Raw genomic sequence first — 13,188 nt, 5'->3', positions numbered from 1 at the left:
AGTTTAACAGCTACTAGCTACAACCAGAAAAGACCATTTATATTGCTTGTTTACTGTCCATTTATCTTCACACTAGACACGTGGTTTGGCAGTAAACATATGAAGGCATTTTAATATTTTTAGCACTTTAAGATCAGTAACGTCACCATGACCCTTTGAAAAGCAGATCCAGCAGGCTGCAGTAAATTGATGAGTGAAGGCTTCGCAATTAATTTCCCTTGAACCATTTTCACATTAAAGTTAAAACCATAAATCTCTGTATTTTAGTTGATTTTGATGTAATAAACCAACACAAAGCAGGACGTTTTCATGGAAATCTGAAATGTGTGTCTAAATGACAAAAAAAAGGAGAAATATGCCAGTTTTTCTTAACAAAATTGTTCGGGCTCAGTAAGATTGGACGGTGAGCATCTAACAACGATTTGCTCAGGCGATGAACCAAAAAATAAAAACAACACCGAAATTTATGATGATGACCGAGGTCACTGCACATTTCGGTATTTTCAAAAAACGTATTTAGTAGGCTATGCTCGTGTTCCTTTAAGACGTCGCGCTACTTGTACGTTCAGTAGTCACGTGACTCCACCCTATCCAGAAGAATTCGCGGAAGAGACGGTTGAGAAAATAGAGGAAATGGCGGTCGATGAGCAGCTAATGAATGGCTTAATATATAACATTGATTTTAAGCCAGATAGTCTAGCCCTAATGTAAATAATACAAACATATGAATATAAATGTACTAGCTTCATAAAAACAAGCGCTTTGACTCTCGAAGTTTTTAATTTTACCCAAACGCTAACGTTCGGCCGTGACGTCCGTCATGCCCTAATTATATTCTGCACTGCAAAGAGTGAAGTGCAAAGCCAAAAAAGAAAAAGCGGCTGTTGATATTGTTTCAGTATTTTTGAAGCACTATGGCAAGCCGTTTTAACATAAATTCGGTTCAGTCTGGCAAGCCGTTTTAACATAAATTCGGTTCCGTCTGACTATCCGTAATTACATTCCAGATATCTGAAAATGTATTTTGACTAGACAAAACTACATTTTGACTATCCGGAATGGTAATTTAAGATATCTGTATTTACATTCTGACTAGTAAGAATAATAATTCAAGATATCTTCAATTACATTTTGACTAGTCAAAATTCCTTTCAAGATATCTCAAATGACGTCACTGGATCTGTAATTTGACGAGACACGTATCCGGAATTACGGTTTAAGATATCTCGGACGTAATTATGACTAGTCAAAATTACAATTTTAGATATCTGAATTAAGAATGACGTTGAAGCCCCTTTGTGCTGTCCAAACAGTTGCCTGCAGAATTTTATGTTTCCTGCACAAAATTGTCCATAAATGCCACAAATTAGAAAAAATGTTGGACATGCGGACAACACAAAACTTCATAAACTATAAGACTGCTAATGATGTCTGCAAAAAATGTCCTGTTTATTCATTTCCGACGAACTAAATGCACTTAAAAACAGCTTTTAAAAGCTAAAACTGCTTTGTCAATCCATTTTCAACATGAAAGTTGTGCATTTTCAAACGTCTTTTTTCGTTTTTTCTATTTTTCATTGTTTTATTAAACATTCAAATTGCCACGTAAATCAGTGACGCTTTGACTAGACAGAATGCTAATTCAAGATATCTGTAACGTCATTTTTGACTAGTCAGAATGTTCATTTAAGATATCTTAAATAGAAAAGTTGAATAATTCAAGATATTTCTAATTTATTTAGAGATATCTTAAAAGGAATTTTGACTAGTCAAAATTATAATTCAAGATATCTCTAATTTAGTTTTGTCTAGTCATTATTTGCTTTTAAGATATCTATAATTTAATTTCCACTAGTCAAAACTACATTTCTACTATCCAAAAATACATTTAAGATATCTTGAATTATGGACTAATTAGAGATATCTTTAATTAGAATTATGACTAGTCAAAACTACAATCGAGATATCTTGAATTTACTTTTTGATTAGTCATAATTTAATTGTAGATATCTGAAATGTGTATTTCAGATAGTCAGTAATTAATTGTAGATATCTTAAATTGAAGTCCCCATACAAATCAATGGTAAATCTGACGTCATTTTGACTAGTCAGAATGTAATTAGAGATATCTCAAATAGGTATTTTGTCTAGTCAAAATATAATTAGAGATGTGTTAAATTGCTAAAACATCTAGTCATAAAACAATTTGAGATATCTGCAATGTAAGGGCGAAAAAAACGAATTTGTGTTAAAACGGCTTGCCATATATGGCAAGCCGTTTTAACATAAATTCGGTTCCGTCTGACTATCCGTAATTACATTCCAGATATCTGAAAATGTATTTTGACTAGACAAAACTACATTTTGACTATCCGGAATGGTAATTTAAGATATCTGTATTTACATTCTGACTAGTAAGAATAATAATTCAAGATATCTTCAATTACATTTTGACTAGTCAAAATTCCTTTCAAGATATCTCAAATGACGTCACTGGATCTGTAATTTGACGAGACACGTATCCGGAATTACGGTTTAAGATATCTCGGACGTAATTATGACTAGTCAAAATTACAATTTTAGATATCTGAATTAAGAATGACGTTGAAGCCCCTTTGTGCTGTCCAAACAGTTGCCTGCAGAATTTTATGTTTCCTGCACAAAATTGTCCATAAATGCCACAAATTAGAAAAAATGTTGGACATGCGGACAACACAAAACTTCATAAACTATAAGACTGCTAATGATGTCTGCAAAAAATGTCCTGTTTATTCATTTCCGACGAACTAAATGCACTTAAAAACAGCTTTTAAAAGCTAAAACTGCTTTGTCAATCCATTTTCAACATGAAAGTTGTGCATTTTCAAACGTCTTTTTTCGTTTTTTCTATTTTCATTGTTTTATTAAACATTCAAATTGCCACGTAAATCAGTGACGCTTTGACTAGACAGAATGCTAATTCAAGATATCTGTAACGTCATTTTTGACTAGTCAGAATGTTCATTTAAGATATCTTAAATAGAAAAGTTGAATAATTCAAGATATTTCTAATTTATTTAGAGATATCTTAAAAGGAATTTTGACTAGTCAAAATTATAATTCAAGATATCTCTAATTTAGTTTTGTCTAGTCATTATTTGCTTTTAAGATATCTATAATTTAATTTCCACTAGTCAAAACTACATTTCTACTATCCAAAAATACATTTAAGATATCTTGAATTATGGACTAATTAGAGATATCTTTAATTAGAATTATGACTAGTCAAAACTACAATCGAGATATCTTGAATTTACTTTTTGATTAGTCATAATTTAATTGTAGATATCTGAAATGTGTATTTCAGATAGTCAGTAATTAATTGTAGATATCTTAAATTGAAGTCCCCATACAAATCAATGGTAAATCTGACGTCATTTTGACTAGTCAGAATGTAATTAGAGATATCTCAAATAGGTATTTTGTCTAGTCAAAATATAATTAGAGATATGTTAAATTGCTAAAACGTCTAGTCATAAAACAATTTGAGATATCTGAAATGTAAGGGCGGCAAAACCGAATTTATGTTAAAACGGCTTGCCATATATGGCAAGCCGTTTTAACATAAATTCGGTTCCGTCTGACTATCCGTAATTACATTCCAGATATCTGAAAATGTATTTTGACTAGACAAAACTACATTTTGACTATCCGGAATGGTAATTTAAGATATCTGTATTTACATTCTGACTAGTAAGAATAATAATTCAAGATATCTTCAATTACATTTTGACTAGTCAAAATTCCTTTCAAGATATCTCAAATGACGTCACTGGATCTGTAATTTGACGAGACACGTATCCGGAATTACGGTTTAAGATATCTCGGACGTAATTATGACTAGTCAAAATTACAATTTTAGATATCTGAATTAAGAATGACGTTGAAGCCCCTTTGTGCTGTCCAAACAGTTGCCTGCAGAATTTTATGTTTCCTGCACAAAATTGTCCATAAATGCCACAAATTAGAAAAAATGTTGGACATGCGGACAACACAAAACTTCATAAACTATAAGACTGCTAATGATGTCTGCAAAAAATGTCCTGTTTATTCATTTCCGACGAACTAAATGCACTTAAAAACAGCTTTTAAAAGCTAAAACTGCTTTGTCAATCCATTTTCAACATGAAAGTTGTGCATTTTCAAACGTCTTTTTTCGTTTTTTCTATTTTTCATTGTTTTATTAAACATTCAAATTGCCACGTAAATCAGTGACGCTTTGACTAGACAGAATGCTAATTCAAGATATCTGTAACGTCATTTTTGACTAGTCAGAATGTTCATTTAAGATATCTTAAATAGAAAAGTTGAATAATTCAAGATATTTCTAATTTATTTAGAGATATCTTAAAAGGAATTTTGACTAGTCAAAATTATAATTCAAGATATCTCTAATTTAGTTTTGTCTAGTCATTATTTGCTTTTAAGATATCTATAATTTAATTTCCACTAGTCAAAACTACATTTCTACTATCCAAAAATACATTTAAGATATCTTGAATTATGGACTAATTAGAGATATCTTTAATTAGAATTATGACTAGTCAAAACTACAATCGAGATATCTTGAATTTACTTTTTGATTAGTCATAATTTAATTGTAGATATCTGAAATGTGTATTTCAGATAGTCAGTAATTAATTGTAGATATCTTAAATTGAAGTCCCCATACAAATCAATGGTAAATCTGACGTCATTTTGACTAGTCAGAATGTAATTAGAGATATCTCAAATAGGTATTTTGTCTAGTCAAAATATAATTAGAGATATGTTAAATTGCTAAAACTTCTAGTCATAAAACAATTTGAGATATCTGGAATGTAAGGGCGGCAAAACCGAATTTATGTTAAAACGGCTTGCCATAGAAGCACGGCCAACACGGACTGAACGGCTCATTCACTCCCAGCGCTGCCGTTGCTAAAACTACAAGCAGACTACGTCATCGTTCGCAACTTCCTCTGTTCTTTGATTGGCCAGTAGAAATTCTACCGGAGCTGGGCGATATGGCTGGAAAATGGCTAATGATACGCGCTCAATATCAGTCGATATCAATAACTATTGAGTAGTTTTAACTGGTGGCATGGCCTTTCCTATTTTAGCCAAAGTTTCATTCCACACCTAAGTTTTTAATGTTTAAGCAGTTATGAGGCACAGTGGTGAAAACCAAACAGTGAGCGAGTTAGTTGATGTCGCCAACCTAGCTAAACTGGCTAAACTGGCTTAGCTTTCCTCTTTCCCTCCCCCAGAATGCCATGTGGTTCTGATTCCAAGTTCAGTAAAATTATTGACTATTCTATCAGACGCATTTATTGATATCAATGTCTTTCCTGTTATATATTATCATTGATGTACTGTCCAGCTCTACCTAGAAAAATGCATGCCACTTAATTTATCTCTTCATTAGTAAAAAAAATACATTTTTCCTTCTGCCTCACAATTGTATGCCACCTTGTGTTGGCCTATCACAAGAAAATCCTGATAAAATGCACTGAAGCTTGGGTTTAACAGAACATGGGAAAGTCTATGTTTTTGCTCATGACACTTGCTCAGTTTGTTCAGTGACCAGGCCTTCCTGTTCTTCCTCCGGCTCTCTTACTGCAGTTTCTCTCGCCCTCTCCCGCTCCTCCTGCTCGTGCAGGGAGTTCTGCCCCGTGGTTTTCCCGTGCTGCTCCTTCAGGTGGCGTCGTAAGGCGGGCTTGTGGGCGAAGCGGGCGTGGCAATAGGCACAACGATGCGGCCGCTCCCCGCTGTGGAGGTTCATGTGGTCTATCAGCGTGGACTTCTGGGTGAACGTCTTGTAGCACAAGGGGCACTGGTGGGCCTTGGCGGCTCCTCGGTGCACGGCCATGTGTCGGGTGAGGTTGGTGGAATGGTGGAAGTGCTTCCCGCAGCAGGGGCAGACGTACAGAAGGTGGGTGGAGCGGGAGTGGACGGCCAGGGAGTGTGCCGAGGGGAAAGTGAGGCCACAGTGCTCGCAAATTACAGGCCCAGTCACGCTGGAAGTGGAGCCCACCACGGCGACGGACTCATCCCCTCCTTCGTTTGTGCCGACAGCGTTCAACCCTGAACTCCCTTCGCCGGCGCCAGACTCTTCCATGGAGAACTGGTTAACGGGGGAGACCTTTTCACCGTGAACGCTGCCCAGAGAAAAGTCCAACCGGGGGAAATCAACAAAATAATTTGCTGCGGTCTTCAGATCCTCCTGGCTGAAGTCCAGGGCAAAGCCCCCTCCCAGTCCAGCAGCGGCAGCGTACCACAGATCCTGACGGTGAGCTAAAGTCGTGGACCTTTTCTCTTGGGATGATCCCCACTTTCGCTTCTTGAATCCCCTTCCCCTGCCTCTCCCTCTGCCGCGGCTGACCTTCGGCTCGGACAGTCTTTGCCTGAACGCTCTGAGGCCCCCGAAACTCAGATCCTCAGCAGAGTCCAAGTCGCATTCGCTGCCGTCTCCTGCAATGAAGATCCTGTTGGTTTCTGGGTAACACAGGTCCTGAGGAACGTCGGCAGAGTCTCCCATGTCCGGCTCCCCGTCTCGGTTTGTCAGCTCTTCCTCAGGGATGTACACTCTGTAAACGCTGTAGTCCTCCGGTCGGTTCTCATCCTCCTCACCCATCGCGTTTACCTGCAAAACAATTTTAAAACATGACTTCACTGCAAAAACACAAAATGTCACCAAGAAATTCTAGTTTAGTTTCAACTGCAAATATATTACTACACTTAAACTATGACAATTAACTTACAAGTAACATTTCAGCAAGATATAGGAGCTTGTTTTAAGTAAATAATTCCTTAATATTGATGAAAAGGTTCTCGTCTCATTGGCAGATTATTCTACTTATAAAATGGAAAAAACAATATTTTCCTAAGTTCAAAAATCTGCCAGTGGAATTCGTACTTTTAAAAAAACAATATTAAGGTATTGTTGACTTAAAACAAGCTCCTACATCTTGCTGAAAAGTTACTTGTAAGATAATTTTGTCTTATTTCGTAGCTTTAGCTTCACACGTTTCAAATTCACTAAATCAGGATCATGAATGATCTCAAAGGGCTAAAATGTATTGATAAAACCTGATCAGCTGTTAAAATATCAATGAACTCTTAAAATTAAATAACATCTTTTCATCCCCTTGAGAATTTCATGATGTTTTTGCAGTAAAAAGTGTTTGTGGTACTAATTTGAAAATATTTGCACTCATTTATGACAGCAAATGCAACTTTCTATTTACTCGCTGTATGGATTGTGGCCTATAATTTTAAATGAATTACGGTTGAGGTGTTTCGTACAAGTAAGAACGTTTTTGAGGACAATTTGCAATAAACTCCAAATTATGTATAAGTGTAAAAAGGTGCAGAAGTTTGTTGATTTTGCATGAATTCTCAACGAACTGGAGGGACTGATTGATATAATTTGGTAGTAAGCAGATAAAAACTACATTGATTTGATTTGATCTACAGGGCCTTATAAAAAGCTACGATGGGCCAGATTTGGCCCACAGCCCTCGAGTTTGACACATGTGCACTAAAGCAAAGTTATGTTATTGCATTTTACAGTCATATTTATTTTCTTAATCAGAAATCATTTATTTCCATCCTTTAATGTATTTAAATGAAACATTTGTAGACTGTGTAAATTTTTAAAATATGATTACTCGTCAGAATAATCAAATTACAGAAATAATTGGTAGTTGCAGCCCTGCAGTCCGGGTTGGTTTGACTTCCTCAGTGACTCAGCAGGGCTCTCTCGAGTAATTTTAGTCGGGCGGCCACTCCTGGGTCGGCTCACCACCGCTCCATGTTTTTCCCATTAGTGGATAATGGATCTCTGCGGTTTGCCAGAACCCACTGACTTGGAAACGGCTCTGAAATCTTTTTTATTCAGACGTTAATGACCAGGTTTCTCGTCGGCTGTTGAGTTTCAGTGTGACGCGTTGGTTTTTAAGCTCATTAGGCCTACTTCATGCTGTCAAACAGGTTCTATTTGGGGGCTTTTCTCACACAACAAGTCTAGCAGAGGTTAGTGAAACTGAATTCAGCTTCCTGGAATGTCCTGAGAAAGCAGGACATTCCACTTGCTGCTTAACGATGCATGAAAAGGAAGAATAGAGCTGCGGTTTTATGCAGATTTTCAAATGTTGCTGAAAACAGAGACGGATTTTAGCTCCAGATGCAGACAACAGTTATTTAATGAATAAAATCAGAGTCACATCCCTGTTCTTCATTGAAATAAGTTAAATAAATGCTGGAGGGAGTTTTATTTTGGCTCTATTAGGGATGTAGCAATTTTTTTTTAAGGATTATTTTCTCATGATTAATCAGATTAAAAGATATGCCAATTTTTTGTTAAACCGCATCGGCCTTTTTATACATATAAAATAAAATAATAATTTTTAATAAAATATTAAAAATGCAAATGGACATTTAGAATATATTTTAAAAACTCAGAAAATAAACATTTTACTGGATAAAATGCAGTAGCAGATTAGCTTTAATGTATGTTTCATCATTTGTAGGAAAAAATGCCCAACAGATTTTTTGTTTTATACAATTTAAACCAACTTAAGCTAAAACTATGGACATTTTGGCAGAACATATTTACAGACAAATACATTTTTTTGTCTGTAAATAACTTTAAAAGGATATTTTAAAAATTAATAATGTATTATTTTGTGTGCTGCTTCTATGCTCCATAAATCTGGAACACACTTCCAAAAAACGACAAGCAGCTCCAGAAAACTAAGCTACTAAAAATGTAGATGTTTAGTCTGAATTTAAACTATAAATTGAAATAGTAGATTATTTGAATTAATCATTTATTAATAAGTTATTATAATAATTATAGTAATTGCTGAAATATTTATTTGATTTAATCATAAATTATTTGAATTTATAGTGGTTCAAATTGAAGATTTTGATGTGAAAAATTTTTATGTTTTAATCACTGACTGTGTTCTTAGTATTTTTATGACGTAAAGCACTTTGAAATGCCTTGTTGCTCAAATGTGCCACACCAATAAACTTGACTGATTTGTTTTGCATAGTTTTAGCTTAATTACTGCTCTTAGTCAGTAATTAAGTCAGTTTTCTCTTCTTATGAATTTTAGAAAAACAAAAGTTTCTGAAGCCCATAAAGTCGGTTCTGAACTTCATTTTATTTCACTAAAAATAATGACAGTTTGAAACAGATTATTGCCGTTTTACAGCATTAATTCATCTGTTTGCATCAGTGAGGATACTAAAGAGTCTAGACACTCTGAGCTGCACATGTTGACATAACAGGAGCATTTATTGCGTCTTGTTAGCATGTGAGGTGTGAAAATCACCTTAGCGTCGGGCTCTTCCAGCTCGGGGCTGTCGCCGGCGTGCTGAGCAGATGTTTCGCTGTTTTCCTCCTCCAGTGTGATGACTGCAGGGCTGTGCTGCTCCATGGGGGAGGGCTGAGTGGTCAAAGGTGAAGCAACTGAATGAACGTTGGCGCTGAGAATAACCGGTCTGACCTGACCGTCCTCCTCAGCCATCTAAAAATAGAAAGGAGAAGGAGGAAAAATGCACAATTTTACTTCTCCATAGTGAGAGAAAAGGCAGGCGGCGGCACAGCAGCGTGGTTTAAATCAATCGACTGTGGCACTGACTTTCAGCAGATTGGGGTTCTTCAGTTGCACGTATCTCTCCAGCGCGGCTCTGCAGCGCTCCACGATGTGCTCCATCTGGAAGTAGCTAGCAGCAGTCAGGTAGTTGACAATCTCCTCAGGACTGAACTGCAGCATGCCAGTGTAGCACGACTGCAGCAAGTCGCACACAACCGAGGAGCTGTACAACATCGACACCTGCAGAAAGCATTCAAAACGAGCTTTACATTGCACAACAGCATCTAGGAAGGCGGTGCGTGTTTAAAATCACTGACCTGAAGCCTGGGTGAGGGGTTGAGGAGAAACTGATCCCTCAGGAAGGGCGAGCAGGCCGCCAGCACTACCTTATGACCTTTGAAGGTCTGGTTGTTACTGGCCACGATGGTAATGTCGCAGAAATGTTGGCGGGACCGGAGGGAGTTCATGTGCTTCAGGGTCGTGTCCCCGTGTCCCGGTAGCCGGAAACACACAGTCTCCATGTTGTCTGGCCAACAGACTCTGAGCGACGCAGAGCAGAAATGAAATAAAAATAAGGAATCTGGGAAGAATCGTTCCCCCAGTTTGAGCCTGAAATAAGCTCCACTAAACGTCCAGAATAATTAACCCTTTTTAACTATTTTTAAACAATTAATCTGATTCGTCGGGATTATTAAAATAATTCCCAGTTAATTTAGTGAATGATTAATCGTTAACTTGAGCAAACAGACACAAAAAAAGCAAACTTTCAGCAGTAATTAAGCCAAAACTGCACAGAATATGCAGCTATGTAAAAAAAAAAAAGATACCAATTAAAATGATCAGTTTCTCTGATTTTACTTTCTGTAGGTTTAAGTTTGAGAAAAATTGAACATTGTTATTTTATTCTATGAACTACCGACAACATGCCTCTGAGATCCCAAGCAAAAATGTTGCATTTATTATCAGAAAATGAGAAACAAAAAAGATGCATTGCTTTCAGACCTCAAATAACACAAAGGAAACAAGTTATCATTCATTTAGAAACAATAATACAAATGTTTTAGTTCAGGAAGAGTTCAGAAATCAATATTTGGTGGAATAACCAGGTTTTAATGGGGGTCAGTGCAGTGGGCTCTTTATTTTTCCACAGTTGAATATTTCAGCTTGTTGTTGATAATTTCTACAACAAGAAACTCAGAAATGTCCAACTGATGTTTTTGTTTATCGTGTGAAGCCTGCAGACCTTTAGACATTATTCTGTTTCTTTTTTTTTTTTTGGTGACCTCTTGGCTGAGTCACGAATTTGTTCTTGGAGTAATTTTGGAAAGCCGGACGTTCCTGGAAAGATTCACCACTGTTCCAGGTTTCTTGCATTTGTGGAAAATGGCTCTTACTGTGGTTTTTCCAAAGCTTCAGAAACGGTTCCTTTGACTTTGTTTTTCATCTATTCTTACATTTCCATAGCATTGGATGTTTCTTTTTGAGGTATTAATCCAGAATAGGTCTTGTGTGGCATTGAATAAATTGCCACACGAGTAAATCTTTTTCTTCATATTGAATATTAAAAGATGGAATTTAAAAAAAATCCCACCTTTCAATATTTGCAACAGTTCTTAAAACTGCATGCACTTCTTTTATTGGTAATTTCACAGGATGTTTGAAGGTACATTTATAAATAGCGCAATACATTTTGCAAATGTTTGTTTTCCCTCATGTTTAGGAAACCATTTGGTTTTGGGTCATGCTGCCATCTTGATAAGTAGTTCCTCGAAAGACATGCTGTGTCTCAGTCTGACCTTTCTCATCACAGTGTTGATTAGTTCACTTCTTCTTCAATATGGGTCTTAGTATTTCGAGCCATTTTGCAGAAAAACAGACAATCACCTGCTGCAGAAAGATTTACACCAACCATACGTCAATTTATACTTGGAGGATGATTTCTGTCTGATAACAAGCCATTTTCTTGATCAGAATCACACTCTGTTGTACAAAAACTTGGTTTTAAGTCTAATAATTCATGTTAGGTTGGTTAAGATCTATTTCACTTTGCTAAAAGGATGTAATCTGACATTTAATATGTATAATAACATTGTATATGAAATGGTTTGGGTACATTTATGTAGACTTTATTTTTATGATTATGAACAAGTCTACATTTTTGAGAGTGCAGATAACTCAAAAAGTGATCTATCTCCAATCAAAACTGCACATTTTCAGCAATACACCCAACACAGCTCTTTAAGTTTGGACCAGTCTTGAGAAAATATAGACATTTTGTTTTACTCTACCACAATTTTAGAATAATTTGTAAATTTGTTCTGGAGTATCGGTGTTAATTATTTATCTTTTACAGAGCAGAATCAGAAATGGCTGAAATTATTGGTCGACCAGAGTAAAATCTGTGAATCTCCAATCCTATGTTGAGAACAAAACCTTCTAAAATGAATTCAGTTTTATTTCTGTCTCCTGAAACTTCTACGGGTTTTATCCAAATCAGATTAAAATATAATTTTTTAACATAGAAGCTTGCCAGTATAAAACAAGCAGTGTTATAATGCAACATAATGGCAGCTAGACTAGTTAGTTGCTCTTAAAGCAACTCACCAGACTAGCTACCATCATTGTTGGGTGGATTTTAAAAAGCTGTAAAATACTTATGAATTCGTGAAACCTCTTTTAAATCAATCCATTTCATCCTGGTTGCTTTAATAGACACAACTGATTCAAACGAAACGTAAATAAAACACATTTTAACTCCTTTGTTTTAGCAAAGCTAGCTTAACCACTGCTAGCCACCTTTAGCTAGTATCAAACTTATCCCCTGGAAACCAAAGGCAAAAACTCACACAGTTACGGTTAAAACTTCACAACAACTCACCTCGGTGTCTTCCCTTCTGTCTCAGCCCGCCGTGGTTGGTTTTCCTGAACGGGACAAACGCTAGGAGACACTTGCCGAGCAGCTAAATTTGCACATTTCACAGCTACACAGGGGGGAGAAAAATGCTTCCACCTCGATTTCTGTTTACTTTTCGGCCTCGTTCTCACAGGAAGTACCGTCTCGTGACCGGGAATGACAAGCCGCCGGCGAATCGCCAGTAAAACTGACTTTGAATCTGTTTCCGAGCGACGCCTCTTCCGTGGCGAGGCCGTAAATTAAGAGCACGCCTGCTGATTTCTGATCAGCGATTTTAAAATCAATGGACTGGGAGAGAAAAATGGGGCGGGGACCCCTGGTTCAGGCGTGCTGACGCACACATAGACATATAACAACTAGATGCTACGTGAGCGTCCAAACTGTACGTAAACGTTCCCGCCATATTGTGAGTGGCTTCGGAAATTGTCACTAAATATTTCATCCAATTATAGATTATTAGTGTCACAAAGCCTTTGCATATGATTATAACTTTGTTTCTTCGTTGTTCTTAAACTAATTTAGATTGGGGGATCATTTAGTTATTTTTTTATTTATGTTTTATTTTAGCCTGCTTGATAAGGAAAGTCTGGTGTAATAACTCCATTCACATCTGAAAAACAACAACAAACATACTCTAAAGTATATTAGAGT

The 13,188-nt window shown here is 36.4% G+C and overlaps 1 protein-coding gene across 1 annotated transcript; it reads right to left on the bottom strand.

Annotated features, from left to right (window-relative positions):
- Nucleotides 1-2,280: 2,280 nt before the first annotated feature.
- On the bottom strand, nt 2,281-12,811 carry LOC129354196 (zinc finger and BTB domain-containing protein 12-like). Its single transcript, XM_055023722.1, has 5 exons — nt 12,502-12,811; nt 9,941-10,163; nt 9,669-9,863; nt 9,360-9,554; nt 2,281-6,661 (listed from the first exon to the last, which is right to left on the bottom strand). The coding sequence occupies exons 2-5, from the start codon at nt 10,142-10,144 to the stop codon at nt 5,573-5,575; spliced, it is 1,683 nt and encodes a 560-aa protein (XP_054879697.1). The 5' UTR covers nt 10,145-10,163; nt 12,502-12,811; the 3' UTR covers nt 2,281-5,572.
- Nucleotides 12,812-13,188: the final 377 nt, after the last annotated feature.

The sequence above is a fragment of the Poeciliopsis prolifica genome, unplaced genomic scaffold (assembly GCF_027474105.1).
Source record: "Poeciliopsis prolifica strain line A6 unplaced genomic scaffold, Auburn_PproV2 SCAFFOLD105, whole genome shotgun sequence".
Lineage (NCBI taxonomy): Eukaryota > Metazoa > Chordata > Actinopteri > Cyprinodontiformes > Poeciliidae > Poeciliopsis > Poeciliopsis prolifica.
This window is presented reverse-complemented; position numbering and strand designations above follow the sequence as displayed.